At 32.5% G+C, this 17,443-nt stretch overlaps 1 protein-coding gene across 1 annotated transcript in view; it reads left to right on the top strand.

Annotated features, from left to right (window-relative positions):
• The first annotated feature begins 352 nt into the window (after positions 1–352).
• LOC129230219 (uncharacterized) overlaps positions 353–17,443 on the top strand; it is a 140,716-nt gene continuing 123,625 nt past the window's right edge. Inside the window, 4 exon segments of the mRNA XM_054864621.1 lie at positions 353–402; positions 7,689–7,780; positions 15,585–15,674; positions 17,212–17,336. Of these exon segments, the coding sequence (XP_054720596.1) occupies positions 353–402; positions 7,689–7,780; positions 15,585–15,674; positions 17,212–17,336 (357 nt within the window).

Genomic DNA, 17,443 nt, shown 5'->3' with positions numbered 1-17,443 from the left:
GTAGTTCAGTCCTGTATTTCATCGGATTCTGCGTATTTTTGATAACTTCTCGGACGCTTTTTGTTAAGTCTACTGGAGGAAAATATCAGGAGGTAAACTGGAGGCTTCGACGAATGAGCGGAGGGTCGCTTCTTGCGTGACTCTGAAGCGTAGCTTTCATATAGGGGGGGGGGGGGACTCTGCTTCTGCTCTCATCGATCGGTACTACAACTTCAACTTCGTTGTAAAGCGTTGGTTGTTGACATGGCAATGGCGGTTGATTTGATTTAAGTTTATCGAGTGCAGTTTATAATATTTTTATACATCGTATTTAATTTACAATTATACCCAGTATTTTATGTGTAATAACTAAATGGGGGATAACATTCGAGTCGCTGTGAGAGTACGTCCTTTAATTCAAAGGTAATTTGGATTTTTATTGTTACTCGTAACTTGACTTTTTGTATGAACGTACTTGACTTTTGTACTTGAATAGTTTAGTTTACAAATATTTATAACTTGTGTAAAAAAACAATGCAAAAACTTCCAAGCTTTGATTCCAACGTAACACAGTTGTTTTTTTCGTTTCCATTACCAATTTTATACGCACAAGCAAGGGCGTGTCTGAAGTTGCTGTTTGCGGAGCGGATGTCTGTTAAAGAAAATCATTTTTTTAACCTACAAAATAGATCAAAATTTAATTTTTGTTTGCTATAAAAGAAAATTAAAGAAAGGAAACAATACTTTCAATTTGTTTTAAATCGCTTTCATATGCATTAGTAGGTGCCTCTGCATTTATTCTAGCGTTGACAGCTTTCACAAATGGTTACAAATAGAAAATTTAATAGTATGCAGGTTATAAAAAACTGAAATTTTCCTTGGAAAAGAAATGAAATATGACTGAAAGCAGGAGTCATCTCAAAATCAGCAGCATTGCTAGCTCTGATTCCATGAAGTGAATTTAGTGGTAGTTGAAATGTATATTGCAATTGTAATCAAATTTTTATCTTCATTTGCCTATGTCTTGGAAATATGACTTATTGCAAGCAAAACCCCAAGCCTTACTCTCCCTTCGGCCTTAAAATGCTTTAATTGGTTGCATATAATTAATTTTAGGCAGGGTGATAAAATATCATGAAATTTTTGAAAATATCCAATATTTTGATATGTATCGGATATTTTGATATATATCCGATGTTTTCAATTAGCACAAACTTAAGTCTTCCAAGTAGTCAGGGGTCTGTCCAGGATTTTTCCCAAGGTCCGTTTTTTGTGAAAAATCAATTAATTTTGTAAAAAATCAAATTTTGCAAAAAAAAAAAAAAAAAAAAAAAAACACTAAATTTTTGAGTTCTGAGATGGTGCAAACTGCATCATTGACACTTAAAGTTGAGTGTTTTCCCTCTTTTCTGTTGAGAATATCATTCTTGCGTGTTTTTCGAGTATTGGGGTATGGGAGGGCGGCATCGCTCTCTGGGAGATGGGCACCCCTCAAGTATCAATATTTATTTACTATTCTACATTATGTTACATATTTCTAGAAACGTTATATGTATAGTATTTAAAATAATTGTAACAAAGAAATTCAGGCAGAGGTTTAGCATTTAACTTTTTGAACCAAGACATTGTTAAAGAGCACAGAATTTAGTTTAAAACTTAATAAACTCTGATTTTTACAAAATAAAAAAATATTTTATTTGTTTACCTCTTAACAAAGTGTACTAAACATCGAAAATTCGAAAAATCAGATTCCCATAGCGGATGCAAAGAGATTGCAATCCTCAAGTGAAAACATCAAAAGTATAAAAACAGCTCGTAAAATAAATATTTTTGACAAAATTATTTTAGAATTGCATTTTAGAGTCCTATGATAAACATATCATTAATGTCGGGACACAGTTGAATAAAAAAAAAAAAATAAATAAATAAATAGATAAATAAATAAATAAATAAAATAAAAAACGAACCTTTGATTCAGCATTTAAACTTTTGACTTATAAAAGAAAATGGAATTCCGCTTTAAAAACTTAAAATAACCGTTGTTATAAAAATAAAGAGACTTCATTTATTTGCATCCTAATAAGGCGAAGTTAGCTTGAAAAAAGAATAAAATATGATTCTCATATCGAGTGTAAAAAGATTGTGCGTTTCAAAATGTAGACATTTAAAGATAAAAACGAGAAATAAAAGAGTTTATTTAAAATTATCCTTTTTAGCATCGAAAAATCAAACCCCTATAACTTTCTACCAAAATAACAATTAAACATCGCCCCACCAGACGCTAAGTGGCGATAAACAGTTAAACATTGCTCCCACCAGACGCTAAGTGGCGTTAAGTTTAAAAATGGCAACCCTATCTGAAGCGATCACGTTTTCCCCCCATCCCTACTATCCTTTGCAGTTCTAAGTTCATTTTGCTGTACATTATTGTTTATTAAATCATGAGCGGGGAGAGAAGTGCTTACACGACTGGACTGACTGAAGGTTGACGCTTTTTCAGAGAAATTTACAACACCGCTGCATAAAACAAACAAGCAAAATTATAAACCCAAACTCACTTTCAGCTGTTAATTTCTTTCAAAGAAACCAACAACAAGCACTATATTTATTTGGTCTTAGTTGTTATTTATCGCTTGCAGGAGCATCACAAGAGTGCCGATTTTTTTTTCTTTTGAAAAATTAGCAGATTTTGTATAAGTTGATCCCTCTAATTTAACTTTAAAAAAGGTTCCAAACATTATCTCGTTATTTTGATTTGAGATTTGCTCTTCCAAAAAACAATTTGTGAGAGATCCGTTTTTGTTTATCAGAATTTTGTGAAGGGTCCGTTTTGGTTGGTCGGGATTTTGTGAAAGGTCCGTTTTGGTTGATCGGGATTTTGTGAAAGGTCCGCTTTGGTTGATCGGATTTTTGTGAAGGGTCCGTTAACAGACCCAAATTTCCTCTGGCCAGACCCCTGGTAGTAAATGCATCTTCAAATCACTCTATTTTTTATATTATAATTATACAATATGTAGACTTAAAATTAAGCTGTCTTTCAATATTTATATATTATATTTCATTTTATATTTCTATCAATTTTAATGCAGTTAATTTAGCATTAGCTGTTTTACTCATTTTTCTCCTGTTAGCTACTCCTACAGTTATATGACTCAGAAATAAATAATGTGCATTAGTCCGGGACATTTTGTTTTTTTCTGAGCAATGTTTAAATATCTAATTAGGCACTTTTAATATGAATTTTAATTATTACATTTCTAATAATTTTATGAATATAAAAAGGAATATTATACTTTGTTATATTAACGATATATTAATACATCATGAAAATATTGTACATAACTTTTAGGTTATTTTTAATAATATGATTAATATATTTTTGTATTGAAAATACTAAAGTTCAAAAAATAAATAATTTAAAATATCAAAATAGCATGCTATTTTCAAAATAAATGTAGGATATATACAGTGTTATATATCATAATATATATCGGCGAACCCTGATTTTAGATTGCAGTAGAACCTCGTTTATCCGGACTAACTTGGACCAAAGGCCATCTGGATAGTCTAAAATCCGGGTAGTATAGGTAATAAGCAGTACAAATCGTAAGAAAACGAACCATTCTTCATAACTCAATAATATAGACCAGCGAATCGTTATCTGAATTGAAATTAGATAGTTTTAGTCTCAAATAATTCGCAACACTCAATGCATTTCTATATTATTTTTTAAAAAAACTATTAAAAAGTCATTCAAATAGGTTGGTTGTTGAAAAGCCCCTCAAGTGTCTTAATAGTGCTCAGTGCTGAGATATTCAAATCTCAACTCTGTGATCTCAATTCACTGGTTAGTTATGCCAGTTCAACAAAGTATGAGCATTGCTGCAAAAAAAGCCCCAAAAAACTAGGAACAAATTTTAGTTTTTTAATTTTTTTTTTGGCTTTGTCACATTTTGCCATCACGGAATTTGCCACCCCTTAACTCTGCCACCCTGGGCCGTGCTAAGTGCAAAAGTGATATCTGCAGTTGAGTTCAAAATGAGAAATTGCCGTTTAATGTTTTGCGCCTGCATGTATTTGATCCAGATGCAACTTTTTCAGATTCTTTTGAAAACATTTCCCATTGACAAATGACCTTGTATTATGGTGAAATATGACAAAGAACCACCTGGTGTCTGTAACTCAATTTTGATAAAAAGTGCAGATATGACTTTTGTGCTTAGCACGGCAGCGTGGCACAGGTCGCATACCCCAGAAGCTGAGCTCGCTTACTAAGAATTTTATCTACCTCCAGTATATTGCTTTTCATACCTGCAGAAAGGTTTGATTAGTGTTTGCAGAAACTGTATGTTTCAACCTTGCTATGCTATTTGCCCAAAATAAATTTGAAAAGAAAAAGTAGTTTCTGTAAAACTGTAAACAAACACAAGTTGAATAGCTTTCCTAAGAAGGAGAAATCATGGAATAAAGTATATTTATTTTCTTGAAAAATCATTTTAAAGTATATTGAATTATATCATTAGTAGGGTAGTTCTAGTTCAATAATAAAAGCTATTTGCGATATTTAGAGAGTTAACCATTGAATCACATTAAAATTGCCAATTTTGGGAAAATTAATCTGCATAAAACTCTTTTTACTTTCTTCTATATCTAATATATAGAAGAAAGTATTGAGTGCAAATTTTCGAATTTCGAATTTTGACGGATTCGAACGTTTTGAGGTGTGCTGAGTCCATTTCAACTATTTTTGGAAAATGTCTGTCTGTGTGTGTGTGTGTGTGTCACGTCTGTGTGTGACCAGTTTTTTGTGGCCGCTCTACAGCAAAAACTACCGCATGAAATCGAACGAAACTTGGTAGACATATGTGCCCCTATGTGAACTTGTGCCCATTGGTTTTTGGTGCGAATTCCTCCAAGGGGGGTGGAGCAATGGGACGTTTTTTGAGTTACGCGTGATTGCTATTCCTCAGGAAGTAACTGGCGGAATCAAACAAAATTTGGTCCATATGTTGCCATTAACAGGAACAGGTGCTGATTCAATTTTGGTGTCAATAACTCAAACGGGGGGTTGAGCTATAGAACGTTTTTTTGTCGTCAATTGTGACTGCTGTATCTCAAGAAATAATGAACGGAATGAAAGAAAAATTTATCGGCAAGTAGCCCTTAGTGGGTATAAGAGCTGATTTTATTTTGGTGTCAACAGCTAAAAAGGGGGTAGCGCAATCGCCCATTCTTTTTTTCCATTGTGAGTGCCCTATCTCAAGAAGTAATGCTACGTTCTGGTTGAAATTTGGAATATATGTGAATCCATACGTAAACAGGCTTTGGTTCAATTTTGACTCCAATCGCTCCAAGAGGTGTTGATTTTTTTTTTTTTTTTGCAAATAAAAATATTTTTATTAATGCAACAATAAGAAAGATAAATCGTAATAGATTGTCGTCTGCGTATTTCTCGTGATTTTAATTGTATGGAAATGATCGGAAATATTATCTCAATGATTTAAAATTTTTAACTGTTGCCATCTTATGTTTGTTAATAAATAAAATATTTGTAATTAATTCAAGTAAAGCTTTTAAAGTAACTTTCCATTTTTGCTCTTTGTTTTGTTTTTACAATAATTCAGACATTGGGAGGGTCGTCAAGTTTTTGCATGTGTAATTTTGTTTTTGTTAGGAATATTGCTTCCTCATCAAGCATGGGGAGGGATCAGAAAAAGGAAAAATATAGAAGAAAGTTTCGTGATGGCCACAACATACTAGTTTACTTCTGTTCGCAACAAACTTAGGAAGAAACTGTTTAAAGTGCTCCAAGGCACTATTATCATTAAATTGATGTAAAAGGAAGTCATGTGATGCACACATCAGCTCGTTATTGTGCATTTTCCTAACACTTAAAATACTGTCAAAAAGTTTCTTATAGTGTATGAAATCAAAATTTATAAAACTAAGAATCATTTCTTAGGGTAATTTTCTAGGTTATATAAATTCTATTCAAATTTTGGACAGAAATTCAGGTTTTGACAATTATGTCAAAAAAGGGGTTGTTGACATGATGGTAAAAACTGCAGTTAAAACCAGATTTAACCACAAACTGTCAAAAACTTGCCAACCCTGACCAGCTGGTAGAGCCAAGTATGTACTGTTTTAAGGTAGACTTAGTTTAGCGACTTGTTTACAATCAACTTCGGCTGTACTTGAAAAATTATGTTTAAACCATATCCATGTTTGCTCCTCTTTATTTAATTTTATATTTAAATTCAGCTTTTAATTCATACTATAATACAAAATCTGTTCGCGTCCGTCTGTCTGTCCATCTGAAGATAGATCTTCTCGAGAATCGCCGCGAGTCAAGAGTCGAACAAGATACCGATCAATTCAAAATTTTCCAAAAAAAACAAAAAACAATGATACTAATCTCGTAATTGTACGTTTTTAATTAGCGGAGATATTAATTGAAACGTTAATTAACATTAGGTTATTCTGTAATTTTTATTTCTTTCCTGTTGCCATTTTGCATATGGGTGAGCAAATAAAATTTTAATAATTGTTTTAAAAGATATTTTTTTGGCTGCTGTTCAAATCTTAAAGCAACGTTTCCATCTAGAATTTTGTTTTAAATTAGTTTAAAATCGGTTGCTCTAATCAGATATAACCTTTATTTTATTGTCTCTGTCATTTTTATACCTTTTTCAGCCAACGTTCTTAATTTTTTTCAGCATATCTTTTCAGCATATAAAAGTTATTTCTTTAGTTATGTTTATTTATTGTAGTGTAAGTTTATCATAACCAACCTCATATTTTGATAAATTTAGGATGTGCGACTATCTATCTATGTTTATTTTGTTAAACTTTTTCTTTTCACATGGGTCTTCAAATTGTCTCTCAACTCTCTTTTTCCTTCATGTTTTTACTTTTAAAATGCATTTTGTATCGATAAAAGAAACCGTTAAATTAAGATTGTTTGGATTCCTTTAAGTGAAACAGAGTTGAACAAAAAATATTGTTTTAAGGATTTTAACTGAAGCTTAGTTGGAATCTGATGACTTGGCATTAAATTAATGCTTATTGGTATTTATTAAGTTTGGGTGCTTTAGTTTCACATAATCAACCAAACGGTATGTGTCATTTTATGTAAAAAGCTGATTGTAATTGTACATAAATATTTCATATATAGGCTATCAGATGTAATTCAGTTTAATGTGAACACAGATTATAGTTGATAATGCATATATGTTTAGGTTTTGTGTTAATTGAAAATACTTATAACTTGTATCATTGATAACTATGATTAACTTAAATGAGATTTTTGCCAAAAATATGCTCTACTGGTGTTTTGCAAACCTTGCCTTAGGCGAATTTATTTATTCCTTACCACGTTAGAAACTAATGTCAGAGTAATACAAAAACAACAACTGGACATCTCTTCCATTTTTTAGGTAGCCCGTGCAACACCAGGCACGCAGCTAGTGTTAATTTAATTGCCTGATTATTTTGCATGCTAATGAGGTATTTTTCATTAATTTGACAAATCATTCTCATGAAATATTTCATGTTATTTAACAAAATGTGTTTTTATTTATTTGGCAATGAATTAATTTAATTATTGAGCAGATTACTCTTAATTTTGAGAGAATAAATGATTTAATGTATGTTTCAATATTAATTTAATCCATTCATATGATATAATATGTATTTTTCTTTTTTTGCAGGGAACTACGTAAAAATGATACAAGTTTGTGGAATATAACAGAACAAAAAACGATTTCTCAGTTAAATTATCCTTCAGTATCATTTTCCTTTGGTAAGCAACTCATTGCATTCTTAGTAATTTATATATGACAATAGGCAACAAATGGTGTTTACAATACTAGTATGCAGTATTTTTTAAAGTGATAACATACTGCAAGTATTGGAAATTTCTCAAAAAATGATCGAAACATGTATAGTTTCGTTGCCGTATTTCATAATTTTGTGCATAAAGTGCATTATTTATGAGCTTAACGTAAACAGATATAAAATGAAAGAACAAATGTTATAATAAAAAATCAATAACAGTAAGAAACATAATGCATTTATTGAATTTTCATTAAGCCTGGAATTCATATTAGTGAACAAATTTCCTGCAGTCAAATACTCTTTTTGAATTCACGTAGGTGAGTGGCGCAGTGAGTAATGCACAATACAACTTCTCTAATTGCTGAAGTCCTTCATCTTTAAATAATCGGGTCTCTTGTGTTTTGGTTAATTTAAAATTTCTATCCGTAGAAATATAAAAATTTTAAAAGATCAAAAATCTCCAAATTTGCTAAACAAGAGCCTATTGTAGTTTAAAACAATATTTGGTTTGCTTTCCATTTTTACATTGAGCAACTGACTTCAAAAAAGAAATGGTTATCAGTTCATACCAAATGTACGTTTTGTTTTGCCCACTCACAGCGTCTTACTTAGTGAACCAATTTTGATGATTTTTTTTAAAAATAAATATAGGGTAGGGCTGGGTAATGCATTGATGCATCGCCAAAATCCGGTGTGCATCCTACGTCGTTAAACCGGTTTAGAATTTTTCTCTAAACCGATGCATCGATATTGTGCAGCTCTGGTTAGTTGAGCTGTGGCCTTGACTATGTTTACCTGTTTTAGGGGCGTTCAGTAAAAAATAGACTTGTTATTGGCTCAGATTTTAATTGGAATATTTTTGAAAAATTACTAAGAACGTTTCTCAACTTAACTTACTTAAGCACCAATTACCCCTCCCTATTTTCCGAAACAGAGCTAAACATTGTCAGAGTCGGAGCTCAACTTCTCAGAGCTTCACAATACTTCTCCGATGTATGGACACCGGTCCCAATGTTAATTAGCAGTTTGTCAATCCAATCTGGCTCAACAATGAAGGTGCGAAGAGTTAGACCTTTATTTCTCCCAAAACATGTAAGAATTACACATGTGTTCTTAGTTATGGACGAAAGATATGTTGATGAACTAGTAAGTTTATTAGAATAGACATTTGCCAGAAAAAAAGCAAAATTTAACGAGCAAAATAGCAACAAAAAGTGCAACATGTATCTTGGTCATGGGTGCAAGACCTTCCGTCTCAGGACGGATTTCCGTCTTGACAAAATTTCCGAGACGGAGGTCGGGACGGAAAGAAATTCAATGACTTTCTTTTAATTTTGAATGAAAAAAGAAAAATTGAGTGTTTGAAAAATATGCTTTAATATTACTGGACCATTCCATAACCACGAATTTACATCGACATTCTCTCGGTTTTCCGCCATGTGCTTGTTTGCAACGTGCTTTTGGAGGAGTGACTTTTCGGCTCGCGCCGTTTGACTTTTTTTAGGTATAGCTTTATTTCCAACTCGCTGCATTGCAGACCGAGGAGTTGCTCGCTATTCTCCCTAATTTTTTGAAGTAATCGGCTCTAATTGAAAATTTAGCCTTTTCTCATGTTATTTTCGATCATCCTTTCATTTTTTTCTTTTGTGTTTTTTTTTTTTTTTTTGCAAACTTGACACACATAAATGAAAATTATGTACGCTCTTAAAATGTCTTAAGAGTTGAATCTGCATCACTGATTGAGAGTGATTGCTGACAAGATGAAATATTTTCGCCACAGTAAAGGGCGTCCACATACCATGTAAAACAGAAACTTATCAAGATTTTGAAGATTTTAATGAAAATGGGAATTTTGGAAATAATCGAGGGGGGGGGGGATTTCTAGCTGGTTGGAAACACCGATGGGCAAACCGTTCCTGCATTTTTGACAATGACTTGAGGAATCATTAAATTCTAATGTCATCGATTCGAACACTCGCTAGAATGGAAATATGGGTGGGGGGAAGGAGAGAAAGGAAAGGAGAAAAATAACGGCAGCACGAGTTTGCGAAAAATTGCTGCTCTTGCAAAGAGGGTAATCTGTCCGAATATTAACCCACGATACTAAGGTCTTAAAACGTTGATATCTTGGACAATCTAGGGGGTGTGGGGTTACTCACGGGTTGCAGTAAAAAATATCGAAAAACTGAATTGAAAATATTTTTGAAGCTAGGAGTGGTTCGATATTTCTCCAGTGCAAACTCTTAAAAATTTAAAAGTCAAAAAGTTTTAGGCTGTCTCTAATGATATAAAAGTGGGATTTAAAAAAGAATCGAAGACTGGAGTCTTAAAAACACTAATTTAGGCAATCTTTAGTGAATTTATGAGAGATGGTTTTGGTGTTCTAACATGAAAATGTTTTGTAGCTGATGTATTAAAAACTATTTGAGGCTATACTTAAATGACTTAAGTTAAAGGGCATTTGCGACCCTTTCCCGAAAACTGTTTGTAATTGAAGTCTTAAATCTTTTAGGCTGTCTTTGGCAATGTCAAGAGGGAGGGAGGGGGCTCTCTTTAGGCGAAATTCCGAAACTGGAGTCTTAAAAGCGCAACTTTGAACCGTCTTGGGGTTCTCCTTTCCCAAGAAATATTCAAAGCTGAAGTATTCAGAACTCAGCTTTAGGTAATCTTTGGAAGACTTAAGAAGAGGGAATTCGAAGGCTTTCTCTCAATACGTTTCAGAATTTAAATTCTTAAATCTTTGGTAATGAAAAGGGGAAACCGCAAATTTTAGTAAAATTTAATGAACTTAGAGGAAAGAGTTTGGGGGGGGGGAATCTCTCTCCCTGAAGTATTGAAATGCTATTTTGGCTATTTTTGAGTGAGTTAAGAGTAGAGACGTACCGAGTACTCGGTAACTACTCGGTACTCGGCCTACTCAGCCAATTTGCCGAGTACTCGGTACTCGGCCAAATTCTGATCAGATACTCGGCCAATACCGAGTAGTTGCAAAAAATTGAATATTGTCCAAGACAGATACTAAAATTTATAAAAAAAGAGCAAGCATTATATTCTGCAATCATTTACAATTAAAATTTATAAGTCAAATTTAAATTTTGAGAATAATGAAGTTTGTAATGCTTCAATGGAATAAATCTTTATTTTAATGTCCCCAAATTAATAAAACTTATTTATTAAAAATTACGCAAAAAATGTAAGTATAGAAAATATGGAATTTTTATATTAAAAATGGATTTTTGCTACAAACAAAAATTAGTTGTAAAAAATGTAAAAATACCTTTGCTTAAAAAATAAAACAACCTTAAAAGTACAGTGCAGGAACTCTGCAGACACGTGTTTTGGCATTACAAAGAATTCCTTTTTCAATGCACAAAACGGGGTCTCCTAGATTTAAAGGCATCCGACAAAAGTCGTATTTTTTTGTTGAATGTCTTTACATTCTTTAGTTCCCATGTTATGCACTGAAAAAGACGGTCCTTGTAATGGGGGGGGGGGGGGCAGAAACACGTGTCTGGGGAGTGTTCCTGCACATTTGTTTTATCTGCTTTTAAAAATTATTTATGTTTGGCAGATTAGAACTATAATTGATTGGTATACAGTGAAACCCCTCCTAACGGACACCCCTCTTATGCGGACAATTTTTAATTCCCCAGTTCCTATGCAAATAACATTATTAAACCCCTGTCCTGCGGACACCTCTGTATTGCAGAAAAAAAATTTGTCCTGTTAGTGTCCGCATTAGAGGGATTTTACTGTAATTTGTTTTAATTCCAACTTGATTAATCATAACTTTTATTTGTTTATTTTTAATTTAAAAAATTATTTTTTTGTAAAATTTTTGACACAAACAAAATTGTATATATATAATGCGTAGTTAAATTTAAGCAGAAATTTAGTTTTAAAAACTATTATATGGACAAGGAGGTTTATACTACTATTCCATTAAGTTCAAAATTCATCACATGTGTGTCTGTGGTTCTTCTTAAAACATAATTGGTACTTGGAACTCGGCCGAGTAGTGAAAGGCCGAGTACTCGGTAACTCGGTACTCGGCCGAGTAATAAAAGGCCGAGTACTCGGTACTCGGCTACTCGGCCAAAGTGCTACTCGGTACGTCTCTAGTTAAGAGTTAGGGAATTCAGAGGTCTTTCTCGAAACATTTTCGAAATAGAAGTCTTAAAACTTTGGGTTGTCTTTGGCGATGTTTGGAAGGGAGTTGCTCTCTCAATAGAAAAATAAATCTTAAACAAAAACTTACACTGCGTTTAGTAAACACAATGAGAGGGGGGGGGGGGGTATTCCGCACTCCCAGCCCGAAACATTTTAGTTTCTGAAATTTTAAGAGCTTTGTTTTGGGCTATCTTTGGATGACTTAAGGGGGAAGGGTGTAGGAAGATTTTTTCAAAAAGTTTCCAAAATTAAAGTATTAAAATTTTTAGGCGGTCATAAGTCATGTTTATAGGTAAGAGGGGTGGTATTCCTACAAAACAATTTAGAAAGTGAAGCCTTAAAAATTGAAATTTAGGACATTTGTGGTGAACTCAGAGGAAGGGGTTCGGGAGTTCTCTTCCGAAAATTCTTTGATGTTGAAATATTTAAAGCGCCACTTTAGGCTATATTTGAGTGCCTTAAGAGGGATGCGATTCGGGAACCCTGCATGGAGTTAGGATTCAGTTCCCCTATTTCTTTTTTTAATTAATGAATGTTGGAAAGGGTACCTTATTTAAAAAATATATCTACTTCACTGAAGCGATTTTTTATTACTAATTTCACCGCCTGCTATCTTATAAAAGAATTCTTTTTCAAATGAAGACTGTGGGGGAATGGTGACAGTTCATTATCATTAGTCGGCTTTACCCTTCCCCCACCTTTCCTTCTTTTCTAGTTTGTTGGCGCTACCTTGGGTAGACTTTCGAATCAGAACTGATTTATGTTGCAAAAGTGAAAATCTTACGTCCTAAGCGATTTTATTGCTACAACAAAAATGTTTAGTATTGGCAAAAAACTAATGGTGGGGTGCTGCAAACGCTTTTACCCCTTACATTATCCAACATCGTCTAAAATTGCGTTTTTGAAACTTCAATTTCGAAATATTGCCGAAGAAGGGTTCCTGAAATCCATCCCTTCAATAGTGCATTCAAAAAGCGTATAAACGTTATGAAATTTAAATTACAATTTCGTTTTTAAATCTTCGATTTCGGAAAAGCCCATAGCGTCTCCTCCCCCCGTCTTTCTTTAATATTTTTTGAAGGTTGCCCAATATTGTGATTTTGGGACTATCAGTTTGAAATAATTGATGTAAGAGTCCCTGAACCCCTCCTTTCCCTGAACTTTACCAAAATGGCCTACCACAGCGTTTTTTGGACTTCAAATACGAAACACTATTTTTGTTAAAATTGTTTGATTAAATATAATTTAAGGTATATTGGTAGACATTTTCAGAATTAAAGTATTTGTATTTTTTATGAACTATGAAATCCTCTTTGAGTGTCACCCGGTGCAAAAGCACTCTCCCGCTACTGATTACAAGGAACCTTTTTTTAATGCAAGAATATGTGAGCTTTTGAATGGAATGCATGACATTGCATCCATTTACTTACACCTTTTTGCATTGAAAAAACAGACTCATTGTAATCTGAAAACTTGTTTTCCATATTTTTCACTCACATACTCTTTTAGCACTTCTTTATAAAATAATGAATTTCTTTCTAGTGCTGAAATCTTGTCATTCGTATCTGGCATGATATATAATTTTTATACCTTGTATACAATTTTTTTAAACTTAAACAAGCTAGTTGAGTGAAAAAAATTTAAAAAAAAAAAAAAACTTACATCATTATGCATCGCAACATCGCGATGTAAGGTTGGCGATGCATCAAGATGTAGAAATTCCTACATCGCCCATCCCTAATATAGAGTGTGGTATAACTTGAGTCCCATACCTTTGCTTGACCATTGTTCTGTAGACAAAAAGGTATGAAACAGTAAATTTAAAGTAATTTCCCCATTAAATGATTAAATATAAAACCCATTGTTACAAAGATTTATTGCCTCACAACAGTAATGTTTATAGTAATCATAATGAGAATTTTAAATGAAGGTTTCTCTGGAGCAAGCATGTAATTTATTCACTATCATTGCTCTAGTAAGATTTTTGTCCTCGTCTATACCAATAATAGTTAATAGGGATTAAGTAAATAGATATAGGATCTTGATCACAGGTAACTTGTATGTTGCGAAATATAAATTAGCTTGGGAAATCTTTAATATTGAAAAGGTCCTAATTTAATAAGCATCCGAATTAATCCCAGAGAGAAAGAATTATTAATTTTTAGTGCAAATTAGTTGCCAGTTATTGTAAGCTCCAGAGATTTTTTTTAGGCTAGAATAGTTGTAAGCTCATATATAGGTTTTTTCATTTAGTATGGAGCATTTAGATAAAAAATAAGATGAAGTTTCATGATGGTAATATCAGTGAAACTTCATCTGAATGACATCTGAAATACATTAACACTAAAAAGAATAAAATTAAAAATATTTTTGAAAACACAATAGAACTGACCAGTGGCGTACATAGCACCCCCGCAACAACTTCAGTCTGGAGGTGGAGGATGGTGCAAGAAGTATGAAAAAAAAAATTAAAAAAAAATCCTATGGAGGAGGGTTATTAATCTTGTTTGGGGGGTGCACCAAAGTCATGTACGCTACTGGAACCGATTTCAAAACTGCAGATCAAAATTGCTCTTAAAAAGTGAAAAATAATTTTGTTCTTTGATCCATTGATAATATTTTTAAAATGTAATTTTTGAAGTTGGTGAAAAAACAAAAGATGAAGCCATTCGTCCGAGGTGCCCACCTAACGATGGTTACGGCAGAAATTGCACCATTGAAATTTTTAGGGAGAGGGTTTCTCTTTTTTTTTTGGAGGGGGTGGTTTGTCTTTGTGGTATTTGGGGTGGTTGTGCCACTCCTCTTGGTGAGAGATGGGCACCCCTACATTCGTAGCCATAATTCAACTACAATTATAAATTTAAGCAGACCCAGGTGCTTCAATGCCATATATTACATATATTGTTGCGTACATTATACATTGGTGATAGAATGTATGTGTAGTAGTATAAATATTTCGTTTCTAACTTTGAATAGTATTTTGGAAAAATACGAATGAAGTATTGTTACATATGATTTTACTTTTCGTACTTGTGCCAGCCTCAAAAATTATGTTTTAAAAGTATTATCAATGGTATTCTAAGAACAAAATTATTTTTCGCTTTATAGAGCAATTTTGATCTGCAGTTTTGAAGTCGTTTCTTTTTTTTTTTTTTTGCAAATTTATTTTTTTTTTTTTGGATGTTTACCAAATAAAAAATAGATTAAACTTACAACCTATGTTTGTGCTGTCAAGCTGTTATCAGCTTGTCTTGTCAATTTATCTTATCATTTGTTTAGGTATTTATTTAAATGCATATTTTAGAATTTAAAAGAATCCATTTAAAGGAAAAAAATATTCTGTTATGTACTTTTTATGATTTTTCCCTAAAATGGGAAACAAATTGATTGCTCAGTGTAGTTTTTCTAGTGTGTGGCGAAAAGTGTAATTTTTTACTCATTAATATAGCTTTGAAATATATCTACTCTGGATAAAGAATTTTATTCTAAAAAAAATGAATTTCTTCCATTATCCATTTTAATTAACTAGATTTCTGCTTTAATTAATTAATATGTAAATGTTAAAAAATTCATTAATTATTATTATTGTTTTCTTTCAGATCGAGTATTTGGCAGCTTAGAAGATAACAAACTAGTTTATGAAGAAATTTGTTCTCCAATTGTAAAATATGTTCTTCAAGGATTTAATGGTGAAATTTAATTTATTACTTTCCATTTTTTTTCTCCCCTTTTCAGAATACAGTTGACTCCCGCTACAACGCGATCCGACTTACGCGAAATGGCTATAACGCGAGTTTTTCAGGAACAACGAATTTTAGAGCTAAAGTGAATTTCTCGCTCTTGACACAAAAATTTTGCAAAGGAATCATGATGCTAAGTTTCGGCTTTGTTATTGACTACTAAACATTGACTTTGTGAATGTACTTTCATCCTTTCAGCATCACTGACTGCGCAAGTTCACACACACCGCACTATAAACATAGCTTTATTAGTGTGTATATATCACCACTCCTCATTTTTCATTTATTTATTCTAAATAGGAACGGTGGTGAAATATTGAGACACCTAGGCACGCTGTTTCGTCTAAAGTTTGAAGATGGAAACAAAAAGCGCAAGTTTGCGACAATTTAATAAAAGGTAAAGATTCGTGATACGCTTTATGAGTGAATCTTTCATACGTATAAGTCGAGAGAAAGCAATCCGTCCAGACTTTAGTTTTAATATAAGGCTCGCAAAGTAGTGTTTAAGCAAAATGCAAACGATATGAAATTGGAATCTGGAAGTGTATTACCATAGATATAAATGTAATAAAAGTAAATGCGAAGCTACTGTATTCAAGAATATATTAGAATGACGATTAGATTGCGCAGCATAAATCATCATCTTCAATTTTCAAGTTATAAATGTAATTTATTGTATCTACTGTATAGTACTCTTATAATGCAGTGCTTTATTATTACTACATACAGCACGTACCGTACTATTTTATTTTTATGTCTCTCTCTCCCATTGATCATTGATTTTGTGCATCGTAACAGTGTCTTATGTTGAATAATGCATCTTTTTTTAAAAATACGGTAAAAATTCAGCTCTTTATGTAAGAAATGGTATAATATAGTTAAAAAACGATCTAAAACGGTTTAAAAGGTGTTTAAAAATGTCTAAAATGATTGGGTATGTTAATAAAAAAATCATATACACAACACTTTTCTACAACGCGAAATTTCGACTTACGCGAGGAGTCTTGGAACGCATCCGTCGCGTAAATCGGGATCCGACTGTGTGTACATTTAAGTGCTTTTGTTGCACTTTAAATCAGCTACTATTCTTACTTATAAGAACACAAAAAAAGCAGAGAAGCAAAGTGATGTAAGTGGACTTTTTAAAGTTTTGAGTAAAATAATTTTAAAGTTCAGATCTCATGTAGATTTTCATTGAAAAGTTTTTCTAAATCATGCCACACAGCAGCACTTAACTAGGGCTACTTGTACCATATCTTGCCCTAAAACATCTGCCGTTTGTGCTGATTATCTCCAAATTTTTAATTTTAGCACTTACATCCCTTTGCTTCTCACTGTCTCAATTGAACTTTTGTAAATTAGCCAAATTATTTCATGTTATTTGAAATCATGCATGTTTTTGTATAATAGTTTGGTTTAAATTATTTGTTTAAAAATTACATCTGCATCAATTAAAAATTCACGATTTTCAATATATTTCTTACAGGTACCATCTTTGCATATGGTCAAACATCATCCGGAAAGACTTATACAATGTTGGGTGAAGAATCACGAAACACACCAGGTGTTCTGCATCACACAATTTCAGAAATTTTTAGAAGTATTCAAAATGTAAGTCTAGTTTTTTCTATGTTTATTGGGGTGTGATGGTTCATCTGAATTGAAAATGAGAGTAATCTATAACTTTTAAGAATATTAGAAATGTTTTTGAAACTAAA

Source organism: Uloborus diversus, chromosome 9 (assembly GCF_026930045.1).
Source record: "Uloborus diversus isolate 005 chromosome 9, Udiv.v.3.1, whole genome shotgun sequence".
Lineage (NCBI taxonomy): Eukaryota > Metazoa > Arthropoda > Arachnida > Araneae > Uloboridae > Uloborus > Uloborus diversus.
This window is presented reverse-complemented; position numbering and strand designations above follow the sequence as displayed.